Source organism: Ipomoea nil, unplaced genomic scaffold, assembly GCF_001879475.1.
Source record: "Ipomoea nil cultivar Tokyo-kokei standard unplaced genomic scaffold, Asagao_1.1 scaffold1421, whole genome shotgun sequence".
Classification (NCBI taxonomy): Eukaryota; Viridiplantae; Streptophyta; class Magnoliopsida; order Solanales; family Convolvulaceae; genus Ipomoea; species Ipomoea nil.
This window is the reverse complement of record NW_017617849.1, coordinates 5,176,578-5,198,099: the sequence shown is the minus strand read 5'-3', so window position 1 is coordinate 5,198,099 and position 21,522 is coordinate 5,176,578. Positions and strand designations below refer to the sequence as shown.

Below are 21,522 nucleotides of genomic sequence, written 5' to 3'. Positions count from 1 at the left end.
CTTTAAATACTTACTCAATGATCTGGCCCACTGTATACAAGATTATCTCAGAAGTTCTGCACATCACCTGGGTATTCATCTCCATCTTTTGGTGCATCGACAATATTACCGTCTTGAGAACCCACGATCTTACATCAGTGGGATTAAGAGATTTCTCAGAGGGTAGCCTATCAACTGAATTGAATTTCATATCAGAGTTCAGAAGAGGCACTTTTCCATTGTCTTCTAAATTGCCCAGGATGAAGTTAACAAAAGCCATGACCATTTTTAGCATTTCAAGCTTCATACAAAAGCTCGTCATATAAACGAGATAGAGGAAACTCATCATAAAAATGAGAAAGAGAAAACTCGTCAAAGAAACGAGATAAAAAACACAAAAAACTGTAAATTAACAGAAAAACAACCCGAAGAGCAAAACCCCAAAACTAAGCTACTGACTCCTCTTAAACCAAACCCAAAGCTGTACAAACCACTTTCACATTTACCAAACCCAAAGCCTCTATGATTTTCCCCTTTCCTTTTTATGGGAAAAATAACCTTGAAAAAGGTGATGGAATATGCTTCTTTCTTAGAGCATCCACATCAGTGGATATTATGGAGATAATGTCAGATAAATTATCTTGGGTGGGGATAATAACAAATGTGGGGTGGGATTATTTATCAAAATATTTGTTCTGCAAAATTGGGGAGAATGCAGAAAAAGAAGAAAAGGAAAGAGAAGAAAAAGGAGGCTGATGTGCGCGTTTCGCGCACAGCAGCCTCCCACACGGGCGCGTCAGGCGCGCCGAACGGCGCGCCTGACCCTTTACTTTTTTTTTTTTTTTTTTTTTTTTGTTTTTTAATTTTTGATTTTGATTTTTTTATTTTTTTCCTCCCCTTCCCACATTCTCTCTCCTAATCACTCTTACATTATCTCCCAATTCTCCCCAACCATTGTGGATGCTCTTATGGCCAGATCTGGCGGTTTGGCAGCAAAAGGCTTCTTTCTGAAGAAGTGAGCTTTGATAATGGTGAGGGGCTTCTTGCTTAGATCTGGACTTTGCGATTATTGTGGCAAGAGGTGCGGAAGCAAGGTAGAGGCCGGAGGGTGGAGATGGAGAGGGGGGAAGGGAGGAGGAGAAAGAGGTGGTGGAAGGCGGTGGATGTCTATTTATTTTGACAAATTATCATATATTTCATTTACGGGTTCATGTTGAGCCATCTACATAAAATTAATAGGTAATAATATGATGTAATTGTACTATTTTAGTTTATAAGTCTTTAAAAAAAAATTCAATTAGAAAACTTTATTGCACTATTAGTTAGAGTTACTTTGGACCAGCACTCATTGACAAAAAACTTAAGTTTAATTTCCGTGAACTTAGAAACAATTGAAACTTTCCATGTCTGGGAAAAGATGGATTACAACAGAATGGTGTGAACGTGGACTGCAAACTTCAGCTCCTACACTAATTAAGAATTGAAGTATCTATCTCTACAATAACTTTAATGGAGGAAGCTAGTAAATTGAAGGGGCCAGCCCCCAGCCATACATTGACAATATGATACTATAGATAGTATATCTATCTCTACAATAACTTTAATGACCTAAAGCTCTACCACAAAGAAGAGCATTGCCTGGAATTGGAGCCTCGTCTCTCCAGGAATTTGCAGGCGAATAAACTCGAAGATAAAGCTGTTGACCCAAGTATTGGCGTGCCCAGTTCTGAGACCTTATGTTCCACATTCCAACGTTGTCCAAAGGAATGTATAGGGCAGTCCAAGACTTAGGATATACCTGTACAGTGGAACGAGAAATCGTGTCCCTTAAGTTGTATGCCAATCTGCTTGCTGGAGTCCACTGTCCTCCATCCATCCTGTTAAGAAAAGTAATCAATGTTTAGATCATTTCTTGAATTTATGCCAATTTTCTGTTAGTCAATGAAATATGTGAACTCGATCAAAACTTACCCAACTACAAAGAAATGGTGGCCGTCGATATGCCATGACTGCACTGTGTCTTCTGGATTCTCGAACACGAGCTCAACAAAAGCTCTGAAATCAGCAGCCATGACGGAGGTCTGAAGGTAAGCACCGGAGCCAGTTGGGGTGTCGGGGATACTCCCGAGTGTAAAGACTCCCTGAATCTGGAAGTAATCAGCAAGCTTAAGCGGCGTATCTGCTGGATTGAATGAAACACTGTTGACTGCATATCTTTGTTTTCCATTAATGATTGGAGCAGAATTAGCAAGTCTAATGGTCCGGGTGGTGTTGATCAACCCATAATGGTACGAGCCTTGGGGATTGGGTCGTGGTCCACTAGCCGTTAGATTTCGCCTGTTTGATCACCAACCTCTTAAGAAAAAACAATCTTGAAAGCACATGAACTACACTGCTATGGATTTTTACCTGAGGGACCTGGCCTGATTCAGAGACCAGTCAATTTCAGTGGTTGGACCACCAGGAGGTGGTCCCGAAACGCTTTCTGCTGAGTTACCATAGTGAAGAATGGAAGTCGACGTGATCACCTGGGATGTGAAGCGAGTCGAGAAGACAATGTAATAATCTTTTGCAGGCTGATCAGCAGTCACTAGCACTGAATAAGACTGCCCCAGATGAATGTCGAGGGAATCGTATGTATTCTGCTCTGTATGTGTGCCTTCTATCTCAGCCAATACCATCTTGTGCCCTTGGATTCTAAAGTTCAAAGAAGTAGTGAGCCCCACATTCGTTATCCTAAACCTGTAAGTCTTTCCTGCACACATCAAATTTCACAATCCATTAACACCATGCATAATTTAAACAGTTTTTTTTTTTTTTTTTTTTCGAGTCATATGCTGGATGTATTAATTATTATACCTTGATCAACTGTAAATGTATAACCATTTGATCCACGCCCGTTGATCAGAATCCCATCTGGGAAGGGAAGTTCATGCCCATCATCCAAAGTTCCTTTCAAGGCCTGGAAAGTGCAGAGCATCAGAGAGTGCTAAAACTTTGGTGCCATTTTCTTGAATTAAGAAACAATGAAGACTGGATCAATTTTATTTTTTTTGAATTGTGTTACTCACAGTGTGGTTTTGTTTGAACCAGTCACCAGCCAGTATAGTGTATTCTCCAGCAGGAGGAGGAAAAGGAACAGGAATGACAGAACGGCTGGCGATGTTGATGGAACCGAAGCCTCCAGCAGCCTTGTGGAAGGCAAGGGAGGGGAAGTAGAAGAAGCTCCCAATTTGATCCTTGACCTGCATGACATAAGTGAAATTGCTGCCGGGTGGAATAGGACAATTAGTACCCCAAACACCATCCTGCCATGAATTCCTCCTCTGCTCCACACCATTCCTGGATTTGGATTAGTAAGTATCAACAACCAATGTGACTATCATCTAAATCACAGGTTGTCTTGTTTTCAAATAATTATTAACCAGATGTAGACATTTCTGAATCTTTACTACATGTAGGACAGGGTAGGTCTACAATATCTGGAGTTCTGGACTGTAAATATGCTTATATTTGAGGGAACACCAAAAGATTTTGCTCAAGCACAGTGGAAGAGCCTAGCTGTTCTTCAACTAAACAGGCAGATCTAGTGGGTAAATGCAAGGATGCATCTACAGATAACACAAAGCTGTATTCTTTGCTCTAAATTTCTTGAATTTTGAAAGAAATTGCACAGAAAAACTAATACCAGAAGGCACAAATGCTAGAAGAGAGTTATGTACCAAGAAAGGAGAAAGGGTTCATCCAAACTGTTGAAAACGTTGACAATCAAGTTGTCGTTGGTCACACACTCAATTGACGGCCCTGGAAACTGCCCATTTATCAATATTCCCTGCGGCATTTCATCAAACACATTGCATATTATCCCCCATCCGCAAGAATAACAAACACACAACTATGAAGAAGACAAAAAAATGAAGAATATATATACCTGTTGCTTGACTCCAAGCGGATAGATATCGCCATACGTAACATTCCATGTAAAGAACCTGTATGGATCTTCCGCGTCGACGCTATTCTCTTGCAGTGACAGTGCAATTACCATCACCATTAAACACCCCCAAGAACTCATCTTCCCCATTCTCTCTCTCTCTCTCTTTCTCTCTAACTTAGCAGAGAAGCAAAGCCCACTTCACTTTAATCCCGCTCCTGAAATTTCACCATATGGTGCAGGCATCTTTATCTCTTCATTAAACACTCACCTTTGCTTTCTATAATTTATTATTCTAAATAAATTACGGAGTACTAAGAAAAGTAATTGTAGGGAGCGTCGGTGTCTTGGAATTTGAGCGGCGTATGGTGGGGACTGAACAAGAAAAGATGGTACCTTTTCGTTTGCAGAGCCGCTCTTCTGGTATGACTCATCATCAGCTGTCTTCACCGACATTGAGGAACTGCCACCATTGCTGCAACGCGTTGAAATTAAAGGTTCCAGCTCGTTGGCAGTTGGGAGCACTAATTATAGCAATACTCTGCTCCGTTTCAAGAAACACCAAACATATCTAAACATCATTAAATTCACCTGAATCATCTTAACGTTAGCTCATAAAGGAGTTGTGATCATTAACCAAAGGTAGTTTAGTCATGCAGATTATTAACCATTCATGTATTCTTAATTGGTCGATCATGTGAAAACTTCATCGTCTTCTCTTTCTTCCGCTCCAATACTACACGTGAGAAGAAGATTTTCTCTGCAATTGCCTTTTCTTTTAAGGTAACTGTTCTCCTGTAACAAACGTAGCTAAATGTGGAAAATATCAGACATGCGGCAACTTCCGGTCGCTATAATGGTCTCTATGATCTGCTCCACAGTTCACTTCTGCTTCAGCCGACCTGCTGAAACATCGCAAATTATGCAGATTGTGGACACGAGTCATAACGAAGTCGTTTTCAGCGAAAAGGCATCATTTCAGTTTAAAAAAAAAAAAATTAACTTTAACGCTATTATTCGTTTGTGCCATTATGAATGTATAGTTATGGTATTATGAATGTACAGTTATGGAATTATGAATGTAAGTTACAAAATTATGAACACAGAGCTCTGACATTATGAACTTACAATTATGAACATATAGTGATAAAATTATGAACATAGAGCTCTAAAATTGTGAACGTCGAGCTTTGAAAATTATGATTTTACACTTATTGCATTATAAATGTACAGTTACGGAATTATGAAGGTACAGTTATGCAATTATGAATGTACAGTTATGAAATTATGAACACAGAGCTCTGGCATTATGAACTTACAATATGAACATATAGTGACAAAATTATGAACATAGAGCTCTAAAATTGTGAACATAGAGCTTCGAAAATTATGAAGTTACAGTTATTGAATTATGAATGTACAGTTACGGAATTATGAATGTACAATTATGGAAGTAGGAATGTACAGTTATAGAATTATGAACATAGAGCTCTGACATTATGAACTTACAATTATGAACATATAGTAATAAAATTATGAACATATACTCCTATAACGAAGCGGTCTGAAATTTAAAAAAAAATAACAGTGCATAACGGCACTGTTACCCGTGTCCAGCATGCATGCTGGAGCATGCTGGACATGGGTCCATAACATAACGATTGCTGAAACATACGACACATTTTGGCTTATTTTAATTTACAAAAATACTACTTGGACTCCAAAAATTTACTTTCAAATTTTACTATGATAGATCCCACTAAATGTTCAAATTTTATTAGAGAAGAAAAAAAATGGATAAAAATCATAACCCCTTATATTAAACAATTAAAGCATGTCACGTTATAAGTAATAAAAAAGGAAGTACATGTAGAATATTTTAAATTTAATATTTGACAATAATAAATTAGATATGACAACGATAAGTTAAACCCGAATTGACTAACTTAGGCCTAGCCTACATTATGTTGGTCCGTACACGACTCACATACTACACTACTTGGTTTGATCTAGCACAGTCCTATCGGTGGCTCTATTTGGCATGCCTAACTAAAAAGTTAATTTAAATCTACAAGTTAAAAAGTTAGTAGCTAATAAGCTAATTAATTGAAATTAAAATGTTTGATAAAATTAATTATTAAATTATTATTTTTTTTGTTTGTTATATGTTAAATTAGTTGATATAGGTAAAAAAGATATATAAAAATAAACTAAGATATTAAGATTTTGATTAATAAAAGGTTGATATTTTTTTTAATTAATAAAGATAAAAAAAAAAAGTTAAAAAATCAACAAATCAGACAGCTCAATTAGTAACTAGACAATTTGTTTATATGACTGTTCAATTGAAGTGATTTTTAAACCCTTCATTTATCATTTGTAATGTATTATTTTCCAACTTGAATTAATATATTCGTTTAGTTTTTTTTTTTTTTAAATAAAATAGTACTCGCATGTATTAGGTAAGCACAATAAAGCCCACTTGATCGTCATCAGTCCTAGCTATTATTAAGTCTGCAGTAGAATCCAGTAGAGTAATTATTGGGTACTAGACTTTCAGAGGGTTGACTTGGCCCTTTGACGAGGGATGCTAGGGTGAAAAAAATAGGATAAATAATCATTTAAATATTAGATGTGCATTAGATAAATTCCACCTTATGCTCATAATCAACAAAATACTATAAGGAGATAAATTAACCTAGGTATTTCATAGTTGATCGGCTTAAAGCCAAAAAAAAAAAAAAAAAAAATCAATAGGTCACTCTCATTCGGAGTCAAACTTAAAACTTACTGCTCGACCAATTTGACTAGAGTTGCCCCCAAGGCCCACCAATTAAAAAGTTTTATTACTATATTAGGAGTTGAACATTATAAAAAAATAATAATGATATTTTTTCTTAATATAAAATTTGTGTAATATTATGTTTGCTTTTTTTTTTTTTTTAACAAAATTAATATATATAGATTAAGAAAATTTTTAAATTTAATTTGCATTTTGTGTTTTCAAACTGGTTTTCTAATTATTATTTTTATTTGAATGCACTAACTATGAAAACAATAATTCTACAATGATGTTTATATTGATCAATCCAATTTACAAAGTACAGGAAAAGGATAATACAAAGAGTTAATCTTAGTCAGATGAGGAAGAGTAAAAGGTAGATAAACAATAACACAAGGAGATAGAGAAAGAATTCTAGTGTGACTAGTATACAAAGTACGTACGTCTTAATAGCCCCTCAAGCTTAAGGTTCTCTAGAGAGAACATTAAGCTTGTCTCTTTAAGATCATTGAATCTTGTTGTGGTTAGTAGCTTGGTGAAGATGTCTACCAATTTGTTTGTTTTTTTTTTTTTTTATTTTTTTTTTATTTTTTTGTAGAGATGTAATTTACTTGTAGTTCATTTGATACTACTTTGTTACAAACAAAATGTAAGTCGTTGTGTTGAACAATTGCACGGTACTCAAGGTGAAGACCTTTGAACATATATATATTATGTTCATCCACCAAACTAATTGTTCGATTAGCTTCTACAACAAGTCCAATCAAAACCTTGACTCTGCCAAGATACTCACTCGTAGTGGAATCATATTGGTGCAAAGACTACAGCGGGAGATCGTGCCTGATCAGATGAGGACCTAAAAGCGGCTTTAATAGTCTGTCATAAGGCCTCGGAAGTGGCATGCCCTACTACAACATACAAAACTTCATCGAACACAGACGAGATGATCGAGCGTGGACATGATAGAAGAATCCTGCCGGACCCAATTTTCGATCACAGAATTGGCTACAACGGAACACTCATCCAGAGTCTGAATAAACAAAGCCGAATATAGTAATGTGCCATCAACTTATCCTCTGAGAAATGTAACAAATTGAGTCTTCAAGAACATATAGTTGATGGAAGAAGTAAGTTTAACGGAGGAAAAGTGATGAATTGTTTGTAAGGTATTTATCGAGGTTGGATTTGGATAGGCAATATCAAAGATGGTTTGAGAGGAGAAGGCAGTGTCGCCTATCAGAGAACTCGATGAATGATAAAGGTAGATTCACAATAACACAGGAGAAGGAATACTCGAACGTGAAACTTTCCCTATGAAAAGTAACAATGAAGTCATTAGACCACAAGGTACTTGGCACTAGTTTTATAATTTTAATTTGAAAATTACCAAATCCTGATTTTTGGAAGATGGTCAATAATGAAGATTCAAGGATTGTGTTTGGCCTAATTAACTCAACTAACCAACCAACACAAAATAAGTACAGAAGTTTTGTTGTGCTAATAGACGCAAGATCAAAACGGTGAAAAAATTCATAAGTTTAGGATTCAAACTAATTCAGAATTGTGGAGATAAAGACTATAAGGAGTTCCCCTATTCCTATTAATTAAGAGAATAGAAGGTCTTGGAGAATATAATGTGATCTTCATAATTTGGAAGGAGCAAAAGTCGTGAAGAAGATAAAATTTGCCAAAACATTCATTCTTATAACTTTGATTTGACTACAATATGGTTTTTAGTCTATTTTTGTTTACATACAATGAAGGCAATAATTAATTGATCAAGAAGCACTAAAAAGGTAATTGATGAGACTACAACTTTTCAGAAAAAATCAATGTCACGATTCAGAAAGGTGCTAAAAAATTATGTTAAAAACAAACCTATGAATCTGTAAATTAAATTTTCCTAATATATTTCTCTATTCATAGAAGGCAATTAGGTAGGGACTAGGGAGTTTGGAGTTTCGTTATCTTACAAGAAGCTACTCTAGCTACCTGCAAATGACTAAAATCCGAGACAGAACTAGCTAGGGACAACCTCAAAATATTCCTCAGTGTAAAAACAGTTGCTCCCATATATACATACATGAAGTTTGGCGGTGTTTGTTCTATCTGTTTCTTAAACAGACAACATACAGAAACCCTAGCTAGGAATCAAAAAAAAAGAACAGAAGAACAATTAACAGAAAGCAGCATCCAAACAAGCTAAGGTCCGGCCAATAACATACCTCAAAATAATTACTAAATAAAAAACCTCTGCAAATTGTTCCTAGTTTAGCTGTAGGCCTGTAGCTTAATTAGCTACCATCATATATCATCATCGCCGTCGCTGTAGCGAGTAAGGACAGATATATGGTTGAAAGAGAGATATTGACGCGGCTCAATCAAAACCATATATATGGCTGATTAACCATAAATGTATGTTCAGATTGAATCGCATCAATATCTATCTCTCTACTGTCACTCTCAACATTATATTCACAGTCGTCTTCTTCTTCTTCTTCAATTCTTCCCATGACATTTCTGGAATAGCAGCAAATATGAAATAGCTGCACCAGGAAGGATGAATATATATGGGTTATGGGTTTAAGTTTTAGGTGGTTGAACTTCTCTACCAGTTCTGGCCTGCAGGCTGCCGATCCAAGAAGAATATTTAATTAAGAAGTGTATAGAAAATATATTCCGTGGCTGAGAGGGAGTCTCAGTCGTCTGTGAATTGTGGAATGTATTGTGTTCATTTTTAATTATATAATATGTGCACTAAATTGCTTAACTTATTAATAGCCACAAGATTTCAAGTTTGGCTTTTAGTAAGAGCGACTTATTAATTCTTTTAGTAGCCCCTTCTTAGTAATTAAATTACAATTTCTTTATAATTATTTAATTATACATTAAAAATTATAACGGTAATGGGACAATCCAGCAAATTTTAACCGTCGGAAACAGTTAATCATGATAAATTATTTAATAATAATAATAATAATATATTTACTGTTTTCATAAAAATAAATATATACTTTCAATATAATAATCAATAATAATTAAAGCAAATCGAACTACATTTTAATCCCCTTGAGTTTGGAGATTTCTAAAACACTTAATCCCATTCACCCTTTTCTTTTCTCTCTTAACCACCATTCCATCTTCGTTCTCTTCTCCTACCTTAAAACTTCCAGCAATTAAGGTTCTAGCTATCAACGTAACCTTAAAAAACAACTATATATTAAGGAACAGTTTGAGGGAGAGAGAATTGAAAGATATATATTTGGGATAATTATAGTATGTTAGAAATTTTCCTTGCAAGAAGAAATAGGGTGGATCGGAGGAGGTGAAAAATAAGTTCAGAGAGAGAGAGAGAGAGAAGAAGATGAGGATGTCAAGTTGCATTAGAAATCTCTAACATGAGGAAAATGCAAATTGGTTAATTATTTAATTTAAAAAAATATCTTAATTAAATAATCAATTAATCTGGGCATCTCTGTAGCTCTTTTAAATGGGAGATTACACATTTGAACCTCTACTAAGCAAGTATAAATAAATAGAGTTACACATTCATTATTAGTTATAATTTTTGATATAGTAGTACGTAAATACTTTAATGTGACAATTGATAAGCATATCATAAATTATATTGTTATACAAGTATATAGAAATAAAGGTATGGATAACAATCCATCCAAAATCTAATGCGGAGGGATAGCATTTAGGTCCCACGGGGAAGCGTCCTTATATAAATCATAAATGGTTTGCATGCATGCATACCACTGCTATACTAATGTAGTAGCAAGTACTATACATACCTACTAGTAGCTCTGTCGCTACTTTTAACTCTTCTCATCTGCAAATCATCGCCAAATTAAATTACCGTGTCCCATTCTGTATTATTTTGCTCTTTTTCCCCTTTCTTTCTTAATTTTTTTTTTAAAAAAAAAAACTACAAAATTAGAACTTGTGATCATTTCATTCCAATATTATCATCAGTAAAAATAAGCCGCACTCTATTAGAAGGAAATTTCAAAATTTACAACTCAAAATATCCTTTACACGTGCATATATGTTGTATTTAATTTGTACAAAAAGAAATTCTCTCTACACATTTATAACATAAAAATTTGGTTAGACTTAATTTTCTGCACAATATATCCTAAGTAGAACTATGGCCATACCATATACAGTAGGTCTACGTTAGTTAGTGGTGTTGATGTAAAGAAAGCGTCATCGTAGCATCATCATCTTATGTTTAATGTTTTTAATTTTTTTGTTTTGCCTAATTTTGATTAATTTGTGTGGGACTGTGGGGAATACTTCCCATCAGACTTCCTTTTTATGTTTTAACCACTTTTGTCTCTAGTTATAACATGACAACACAAATCAAAATCGGCAGACCCACACAAGAGATTCGATATAGATTTTGAGACAACGTAACTAATCATCACTTTTCTCAGATGGATGACCTTTCAGGTTATTTAGTGGTTAAGTCTCTTCAATTATAATTTTGTAAGGAATTAAAAAAAAAAAACACTTTTAGGTTGGTATTTGTTTTATTATGTTATTCAATAATGGTAATAATTTTTAGTGAGGCCAGTTTTGAGTATGAACAAAGCGAGTTAATTATTACATTAGGTTCTGAATTATATATAGTTGTTGTATATGCAATTTTTTAAGATGTTAAATAGCCCGTATGTCTTTTATACTATGAATAATTATGTATGTTATTTGAATTGTATACATATGCTACTATCAATACATATGATAAACTAAGATGTTAAATAGCACGTATGTCTTTTATAATGGACTTCATTATATGAAAATGTTTAACTAAGATGTTAGCATAATGTGTTATTATTAGTCAATTCAATAGGAATTTTTTTTGATAAATAAACTAATAATAATGCAATATGACACATCATTTGATTAAAAAATAATTAATTTTGAAAACATTTGATAAAAAATTTTATTCACTTGCTAATTGTAATTTATGTCTCGAAAATATTTGAGTGTTTATCTTTCCCTATCTTAGCTTCTTTGGCCTTTTACATTTGGCGCTTCTTTGTTGCGTCAAATAACAGATAACATTAATAGAAAGTTTTGCAAGAAACTCTTTTCTTCACATACATACGAGTTGAGCGGTTTGTGGTTTGACAGGTTTTAATTTCTTTGTTTTTTTATATCAATGCAATGAATATATGTATTGTTATCTCTCAACTAGGAAAATGACATTTCTCGATCTTATCATTATTATCATTAAGTTAAAAGGTTGTTGACAGTTTTAGTGGATTCAAATCAATTGCTTACAATTCATATTAAAAAGAAATTGATTTTTGTCGGGACAACACCAACCGAATTGGTCAATTTAATAATAACAAGGTTCTAAATTAATTTAATTCTATATGAGAACTGTTTAAGTGTCTATTGGCCTTTTTGATTTGAGACGGTTATTAATGGACAATCTAGACTGGTTTACCTATCATAATATCATTATTGATTTGAACTGATTAGTCTAAGTTTACCCGACAATTTTAAATTGTATTTCACCCGAAGAGACTGAACATTCTCGCAAATAAAAGAAATTGATTTTTTTTCTAATGGAAATGCTAAAAACATGTAAAGAACCCAGAAACAAAAAGCCAATTTGACTTACTCAGCACTGAAATGAAACTTTGCAAATTTTCAATAATAATAGAGTAATTAATATTGCAGGTATGTACCTCAACTATATTAAAGTTCTCACCTAACGCTATAATTGATTTACTGTTTAATAAATGGATCTCATAATTTAATAATTAACTAATTATAAACATAACATTTGGCATAATATATGTCAACTAAGTGCTAACCCATTAGGATGTGAATAATAGACCTTTCTTCTAACTTCATCAGATGTCTTGCGTTCGAGTCTGGTCAAATTAAAAAGAAAAAAAAAAAGATTATATGTCAATTGGGATTGGTTGAGTTGATAAAGATTATTAAAACTCTGAAATATTGGATCAATCTTTACTAAATAATTATATTTACACGATGCATGATGTGATATGTGATATATATATATATATCATGGTTGTTTATATATATTTATATATATGGTAACATTATTGCGAGATAATTGTATAAAATCACGTGTAAAACCCTAAAAAAGACTTTTAATTCGGACACCATATATATATATATATATATATATATATATATATATATATATATATTGTCCTTCAAGGATTTGAGTCGTCAATTCATCATATTGTCAGCATTCTCGAAGAAGCTATGCCCCTGAAATTTGCACTGATTCTGAACCATTTTTGCATTTTCTTCCAACAGAATATACTCAAGTAATTCAAACTTGTAATAATTCATTTCTGGATTTTTTTTTTTTCTGCGTGAAAAGTCATGCAGCAATGAAATGTTACCAGGAATTTCCATATGAACATTTGCTATTTGGAGGGTGAACAATAATCTAAACGTCTTAATTAACTTGTCAACCAATATAGAAAAGGTTAAAATTTTGCTTTGTTAGTAATCGTCAAAGAAAAAAAAAATGAAATTAATCTTATTGTTATGAAATGTTATCAGGAATTTCCATATGAACATTTGCTACTTGGAGGGTGAATAGTAATCCAAGAGTATTAACAGCTTAACTTGTCAACCAATACAAAAAATGTTATAAATTTTGCTTTGCTAGCAACCATTAAAAAAAATGAATGAAATTGATCTTGTTGTGGACACTAGTGTACAAATAAACATTATTTGAGACCTATAGGTCAGTTGAGACACATTTCAAAATTTATCTCTTCCACCAATCTCTAGAGTAGGAGCAATGAGGTGTACTTAATTGGGACTCATAGTTAGTTAATAATCCAAGAGTGTCAATCTTTTGACATGTTTAAGAAGCCTTAATTAAGATCAATCATTATTGTTAAACATTTTTACCCATTGTTTGAAGGTTTCTATGGCATTAGACTTTATTATATGGTAGTATTGATTGCTTTATGATACTTCCTTAGCATCTCTCATTCATTCTTTCTTCTTCTTAGAAAAAAATTATAAGTTTGTTTAAATTTATTGGAATAAGACATTTCAAAAAAAAAAAAAACAAAAAAAACAAAAAAAAAAAAAAAAACCTTTTGTTTTGCTATTAAAAACAAAAAGAAATATCGAATAATTCAATGAACTTGTAAGTTTAATGGACAAAAAAATGTACAATTGTAATATCGAATAAACAAAGATTGTACATGCAATTGGGTTATTTTACCAGCAAACTATAACTATATAAGTTTTTCGTTAACTTTTTCAAAAAAAAAAAAAAAAAAAAAAGTTTTTTGTTAACTAATGATGTGACATGTTACTTGACCTACAAAATGATTTTTTGTATTTGACTTATAAGTCTTATTTATTATAATTTATTTTTAAAATGACATTTTTTGTCTAGACAAAGTGGCCAGGGCTCTTCAGAGAGTCCCCCCCACCCCAAATGCAAAATGGTGTTGCACAACACATTAATAATAAAGCCACTTTTTAATTTTTTAATTTTTTTTTTATGAGTAAAACCAACATCACTAAACAAGAGTGTGTACTAGGTAAACAATGCTCCTGTGTAATATCTTGCAAATCACATTGAGAAAATCCTGTGTGACAAGCTAGACCAAAAAGGTGTTGACAAGAATCCGAATTAATGATCTTTTAGTACGAGAATGCTCTAGTTTGGGACATTTTTTTTTTACTTCATTTCTACTCTATGTTGATGTGGCACATGCATTATACCCATAAAAGAAAAGGTCTATAATTATTTTATCAAATAAAAGTTAAAAAATATAATTGAAATAACAAATTTTAAGTATACTAAGCCTTTTTTCAAAAATTTGATGAAATTTCCATGACTGTATTCAGAGACATAGAGCCCAAAATTACAATTTGATGGGAATAACAATTTCTAAAAGTACACATTTTCTTTAGTGTAATAAGAGAGCCAGAGCCCAAAAATAGCATTTGCAAAATCGTACATTGGATCAAACTTGCGGGCCGAAAATGAAAGCCCGAAAATATGGACAAAAGGATACCCACAAAGTGAAGTTGTGGAGAAGAGAGTGGCTGCATCATATCACTCACTTCCCCTCCACAAATCAAATTTATGAATTATCCTCTATGATCTATCCAATTTCTGTGTTTCATCCCCATCCCCACGTTAAACCAAAACCATTTTTTCTTAATAACCCTAAAATCACTCCAAAAATTGGAAAAGATTACCCTGCACAATGATAATAAACCTCTCTTCTTCCCCCCCTGCTTCTTCTTCTTCTTCTTCAGCTTCATGCCTCAGTAGATTAGCAAGTTCGAAGGCGCCCATTTCAGAATTCCCTCTAAGAAGCAAATCCCAGATTTCAAAATCCTCACTTCACTGCTCTTTTTCTTCTTTACGCTTATTCAAGAATGGGGGAAGGAGGAAAAGATTCAAGCTTCAGGCAATAGGAGGGCTGGATTTTGGTGGGTTTGAGGGTGCGCAGTCAGTTCTTGAGGCAGCTGGAGTGTTGACCGCTATCATCATAGTCCATGAAAGCGGTCACTTCTTGGCAGCTTATCTCCAGGGAATTCATGTAAGTAAGTTCGCGGTTGGGTTTGGTCCAATTTTAGCTAAGTTCAATTCCAAGAATGTGGAGTATTCAATTAGAGCATTTCCTTTAGGTGGTTTTGTTGGGTTTCCTGATAATGATCCTGATAGTGATATCCCACCAGACGATAAGAATCTGCTAAAAAATAGGCCTATTTTTGATAGAGTGCTTGTTATTTCAGCTGGAGTGATTGCTAATATAGTGTTTGCTTATGTTATAATCTTCACACAAGTGCTCTCAGTTGGATTGCCTGTGCAAGAGGCCTTCCCCGGCGTGCTTGTACCAGATGTTAGGCCATTTTCTGCTGCTAGCCGAGATGGCATAATCCCTGGGGATGTTATTCTAGGTGTTAATGGAATTGAACTTGGGAAAACTGGGCCTAATTTAGTTTCTGAGGTTGTTGATGTTATTAAGAACAGCCCGAAAAGAAGTGTGTTGCTTAAGATAGGGAGGGGAAAACAAAATGTTGATGTTTATGTTACTCCTGATATGAATACAGATGGTACTGGTCGAATTGGAGTACAGTTAACCCCGAACTATAAGCTTTCCAAGGTTAGCCCTAGGAATATATTTGAAGTTTTCAGCTTCTCGGGGCGTGAGTTTTGGGGACTCACATATAATGTGTTGGACAGCTTGAAACAGACGTTTTTAAACTTCTCTCAAACTGCTAGCAAGGTTTCTGGTCCGGTTGCTATTATTGCTGTTGGTGCTGAGGTTGCAAAGTCAAATATAGATGGTCTATACCAATTTGCTGCGCTTTTGAACCTTAACCTTGCAGTGATAAACCTTCTTCCTTTGCCTGCTTTGGATGGGGGTTCATTGGCTTTGATTCTCATAGAAGCAGCTAGGGGTGGGCGGAAGCTTCCTTTAGAATTAGAGCAGCGGATTATGTCATCTGGAATCATGTTTGTCATAATTCTTGGACTATTCCTTCTTGTTCGGGACACACTAAATCTCGACTTCATCAAGGATTTATTGTAATGATTCAGCAAAATGTTTCCCGGCTAGGAAACCATCTGATTGTAAATGCGACAATGCCTCAAAGGCAAAAGAGTTGCCTATGGTTAGTTGATTTAAACTTGTCGTCTCCTAAATATTCAATGGCAGGAAGCTCTTGACCTCATCTCGTCCTTGATAGTGATCCAAGTTTAAAGTGTACTAGTAGTTTGCTGCACTAAACGTGGAGAATTGAGCTAGGTATCCACCATATGATACTTTACCTGCATATTTGTACCATTAAAACCCGTTACATTTACATTTTTATGGATCACATTGAGTCTGAATACTTGGAATAGATTGTTCCTCTCAAATCTTTTGATAATTGTCTCCATGGGTGTCTATCTGTTGACCTAAAACCTGGCATGTTTACTGTAACATCAATTCTTGAAGTGAAATTTTCTTCTGTGTGATGAGAAGCCTTTTAGATTTTGAGGTCTGTTTCTTTTCCTGTGGCATTTACATTAGTCTGGGCTGATGAATTTATTGATTATTAAAGGGAGGTCTTTGAATCTGCAGTTATGATCTGTTTTCTTCAAAGCCATAATGTCAATTCAGTGAATGAACTACTTATGTTTTAGTCTCTGTCCTGTTCTCATGTTCAATTTTCTTTGGGAGCTAACCCTCCTGCAATTTCAGTAACAATTGCAGCATTATATGTTGTACTTATCTGGATATTTCTCAGTGAAACATGAAGGATTTCATTCACTCTAATCAAGCCATTATATCCAATTTTGAGTTGAGATCTGTCATTCAGAAATTTTGGATATCATTTTCATTCCAAACCTTCATTCGACTGCTTTTTTTTTTTTTTTTTTTTTGGGGGGGGGGGGGGGGTGGGTGGGGTGTGGGGGTGACAAGTGAAACCGCAGGCTGTAATTACTATCTGAATGTGTGCACTAAGTAAACTAGTTTGACAAAAATATATACATACATACACTCTAATGTAAAGGACTAGCCCGCATATAATAACCAATTTTCTTAAAATTTAAAAGGAAAAATCACCATTTTAGTCCCTCAATTGTTTCTCAACTGTCCATGTAGCCCGACCCCTAGTTTTCAATTTCAACTAATTTGATCATTGAATTCTTTAAAATTTTTCAATTAAACCCTTCCGAGAGACCAAAATGGTGATTTCTATATTTTTAAAATTTCATCAATTTGATCATCGAATAATTTAATTGACGAAATTTTAAAAATTAGAGACTACATTGATAATTGAAAAACAATTGAGGGATTAAAATGGTAGTTTTCCCAATTTAAAATGTGGTGCATTGTTGTGAACTGCAGTTGACAACAAAAGGATAATTTATGTCAGAGTTTAATATTTAAGATATGCTTGAGAGTTGAGACAGACCTTTTATTTACCAAACTATTGATACTCGGCAACAACAATATCGTATCTGAATGACTTCCAATTCAGTTAGTTTTTGAGTATCTATAATCGACTGTGCGTAACACAGCTAACACTACTTCTTGAATCTATTGCATGGATTTTTTAAAATAATTATTAGGAAAGCTTATAATGTGAATCAATATTAGTTTTGATTGTACTTCTGTATCGGTTATTATTAATAATGATTCTAATTGTATACTTGATTGATTTTAGTCTTATACATTATTTATCGAGTACTTTCAGCATAAGTGTTGATTAAAATGTTGACATTTTTTAATTATTATATGATTTTTAATGATAATTCACCGGCTAACAACTCATTAAGAATTGATAGATTTAGGAAAAATGTATCAAATACGTACGGAGTATGTCATTAAACTTATCTTTTTTTTTTTTTGCAACTGAGCTATTATTGAACTTAAAAAGTGTGCAATTGAGCCATTAAATAAAAAAATTTTGTGCAATTGAGACATTTTTTAGATTATTTTTAATACAATTTGAGTTGAAACCATTTTAATCTTTCCTCCCAACTAGTATGACTTAGGAAAGGACAGCTATTAGTATACACCATGTAAACAATATGCATGATCGGATTACACTGGAAAAAAAAATAGAAGATAGTCCCAATTGCACATACTTTCCTTATTTTATGGTTTGATTGTACACATTTTAAGTTCAATGACCAAATTGCACAGAATCAATAAGTTCAGTAGCTGAAAGTTGAATTGTGTAAAGTGGTGATAGAGTGTGTGAGACAGGGTATCCTCACACCAGATATCGTCTCAAGGGGTGGACCGGAAGGGGATTGAATAGTAGGTGGTTAATGACAAAAGTGTAAAGCAAAATAAAGGAAAACTAGTTCAACTCCTAGCTGGAGTGACTTATTGACATTAGGTAGTGATTGCGTGTTTCTCGTCACTCAAAAAAAAATAAAATACAATCACTAAATATGCACTTTTGGTAAAACTTATATTGTGATCTTAGCTAACAAATAATCATATTTTCAAAAAAAAAAAAAGTTAACAAATAATCATAAAGAGATAAATTAATTTTTTTAAAACAAAAAATAAACCAATTTAAATTATTCATAATTAATCAGCTCAAATAATAACAATTAAAAAAAAAAAAAGACTAATAAACAACTCACATATAGAGTACAACTTTAAACTTTTAGTTGCAAGTAGGAAACTCTCATCCTTATACTATACGAAAGTTCATATGAAAAAAAAAAAAAAAAAAAAAAAAGGAAAAGGAAAAATAATAATAATAATAAATGAAATAATTACGGAGGTGAGAATTGAAAAAGAGTGGAGAAAGAAAACTGCGCAAAAAAATGTAGCATGAGCCATGAAGCTTGCAAGCCGGGACGAGAAGTAAGCTCACGCCTATCATTCTATAAATCCTCCACAGCCTCCTCTCCGCTCTCACTCTCATTCCTCTCTCTCTCTCTCTCTCTCTCCCGCACTCTCTTTCACCTGGTTCTCTTTTCTCCATACATTTTCTTCTTCTTCTTCTTTTTTAAACACACACAATAAAAATCGCGCGCCCTTAAATTCCAATTAATTAAATTAAACCAAATAACCGAAGAGCAAAGCTGCACGGTGTTGCCACGTGTGTTGATGGCCCCGGATGGCGGAGGAATGAATAACGGCGGTGGAGCGTCGGGGAGGACCGGAGGCGCGCGGCAGATGCTGAAGAAAGGGCCGTGGACGGCGGCGGAGGACGCGATTCTGATGGAGTACGTTAAGAAGCACGGCGAAGGGAATTGGAATGCGGTGCAGAGGAATTCTGGATTGATGAGATGCGGTAAGAGTTGCAGGTTAAGGTGGGCTAATCATCTCAGACCTAATCTCAGAAAAGGCGCTTTTTCCCCCGAAGAAGAACGCCTCATCGTCGAGCTTCACGCTAAGCTCGGTAACAAATGGGCTCGCATGGCCGCTCAGGTTCACTAATATCCATTTACATATACTATTTATTGGTCAAATTTATTATTTTTTTTTGTTTTTAATAATATCTCATTAATTAAATCAGACACATAAAATGGACCGTATTAATATTTTATATATGTAATTTGTTGTTGTTGGGAATTTGGTAGTTGCCTGGAAGAACAGATAACGAGATCAAGAATTACTGGAACACTAGGTTGAAGAGAAGACAGAGAGCCGGATTGCCTATATATCCTCAAGAAATTCAACCGCAAAACACATATCATCATCCCAACCAGATTCTAATACAACAAACTCGATCCAGCCGTTCATCGTCTCCACTGTCAGCGCTTTTATCAGCTCCGCCGCCGCCGACGCATCACCTGCCCAAGCCCGCCCCGTATAATCCCCCTCCGTCTATTTACGACCATATGTTCGATTCTCCGGCGGCGACCATGAAATCTCCTCCGACAACGGCTCTCCAGGGCCACAACTCTCATTTCAAGTTCTTCTCAGCCCCTCCGGGTGGCCTCGCTTTAACATTGGCGGCCTCGTCTAATAAACCCAACCAGTTCTCTTCCCCTGTTACGCCGCCATTGCCGAAACATTTCAACGCGCCGTTGCCAATTCCGTCACTCCCGTTTAGCGCCGCTCTCCATCCCGCCATGTCTTCCTTCTCCGCCGTCTTCGCCGGCCCCACGGGAGCGAACTTGCAAGAGCGACCTTCAATCCAAACCCCCGTGCCGGCGTCCACTCCGACCACATCGTCCGGGATCACCGGGAGCCTTTACCCGGCGCCGAGCGACGACGCTAATGACTATGAAGTTCTCCCGGGCTTACCGCGAAGCAACAGTGGGTTATTGGAGGATTTATTGCACGAGTCTCATGCTTTGACGCGCGACGACGTCGAGAAAATTAACAAAGATTCCTCAGACGGAAAAGGGAAACAAAAATCTACGTCGTACGAGTACGAAGCTTTGCTGGGAAATCCAACACCGCCCTCCGTCCATGAACAAGCAGTCTATAGTTTTGGCTATGAAGGTTCAATCCCTTATAATTCATCATTTTTCTTAATAATCAATTAATTGGTATTATTAGTAATTTTTTTGTTAATGTATAGGCGAAGCAGCTTCAGCCAAGGAAACTAATAGTCCGGTGGACGACGACATATTGAGTCTTCTTGACAATTTTCCACTGGCTTTACCAGTTCCTGACTGGTACGACGACGGGAAGGGCGGCGGCGATTTAGTGAACGGAGGAGCATTTAATACGATGCAGGACGGCGGTGGTGCCACCGGCGCCGTGGGGAATCATAAAGAAGAGTCGAAATCGTCGAGCACGACAACCTCGGAGGCAACGTTGTGCTGGAATAACATGCCTTGTATTTCCTAGACTAGAAAGAAATATTGTGTAGGTTACGTTAGGTTATAGTATTGTTGTGATAGACCTTAATTTCTGAGAACTTTTTAATTTTTAATTTGGTATGGATCTTAGGCTGGCGATCAGTAGTTAATTCATCAAACTTCCAAGCCATAGCATGATTGTACTACTGTTGGGTTGTGACGAATGGGATGAGCTTATGTTGTTGTCTGTTCAAACTTTTTCGAGACCAATATATTTTTTTTTTTTTGGTTTTTAGTTCTATATGTGAGTAATTTACTGCAAAGATCACGTCAGCCCAGCTAGCTAGGGCATGTTAACTTCATAATCACAAAATTATTAGTTTTGACTTTCAACGAGAGACACACCCTTGACATTTATTGGATCTACAAATATTATACTTTTTTTCCAAAATTCCGTAATATCTACGTGAATGCCTTTTTTTTTCCCTTATAATATGATATCTTTTTCTTATCTAAGTAATTTTCGATAGAATTGGTGTTAAATGAATCATTACAACCAACATTCCTTTGTGCTTG

General features: G+C 34.9%; 3 protein-coding genes across 6 annotated transcripts; 2 read left to right on the top strand and 1 right to left on the bottom strand.

Moving 5' to 3' along the window:
- Positions 1–1,349: 1,349 nt before the first annotated feature.
- Positions 1,350–4,760, bottom strand: LOC109188187 (L-ascorbate oxidase homolog). 4 transcript variants are annotated; one of them, XM_019338751.1, is made up of 9 exons: positions 4,579–4,760; positions 4,307–4,501; positions 3,911–4,128; positions 3,702–3,811; positions 3,051–3,321; positions 2,839–2,941; positions 2,389–2,734; positions 1,951–2,316; positions 1,350–1,856 (listed from the first exon to the last, which is right to left on the bottom strand). In XM_019338751.1, exons 3-9 carry the CDS (start codon positions 4,058–4,060, stop codon positions 1,580–1,582), a joined length of 1,623 nt encoding a protein of 540 aa, XP_019194296.1. In that variant the 5' UTR covers positions 4,061–4,128; positions 4,307–4,501; positions 4,579–4,760; the 3' UTR covers positions 1,350–1,579. The 4 variants fall into 4 exon arrangements, with proteins under 4 accessions (XP_019194296.1, XP_019194298.1, XP_019194295.1 ...); XM_019338753.1 differs by having other exon boundaries at positions 3,911–4,156; positions 4,307–4,760; XM_019338750.1 differs by having other exon boundaries at positions 4,307–4,760.
- Positions 4,761–14,771: 10,011 nt separating this feature from the next.
- Positions 14,772–21,522, top strand: LOC109188189 (probable membrane metalloprotease ARASP2, chloroplastic). The gene is made up of 2 exons (XM_019338755.1): positions 14,772–16,294; positions 21,512–21,522. Exon 1 carries the CDS (start codon positions 14,933–14,935, stop codon positions 16,265–16,267), a length of 1,335 nt encoding a protein of 444 aa, XP_019194300.1. The 5' UTR covers positions 14,772–14,932; the 3' UTR covers positions 16,268–16,294; positions 21,512–21,522.
- Positions 19,222–21,194, top strand: LOC109188188 (transcription factor GAMYB). The gene is made up of 3 exons (XM_019338754.1): positions 19,222–19,621; positions 19,774–20,644; positions 20,724–21,194. The coding sequence occupies exons 1-3, from the start codon at positions 19,298–19,300 to the stop codon at positions 20,993–20,995; spliced, it is 1,467 nt and encodes a 488-aa protein (XP_019194299.1). The 5' UTR covers positions 19,222–19,297; the 3' UTR covers positions 20,996–21,194.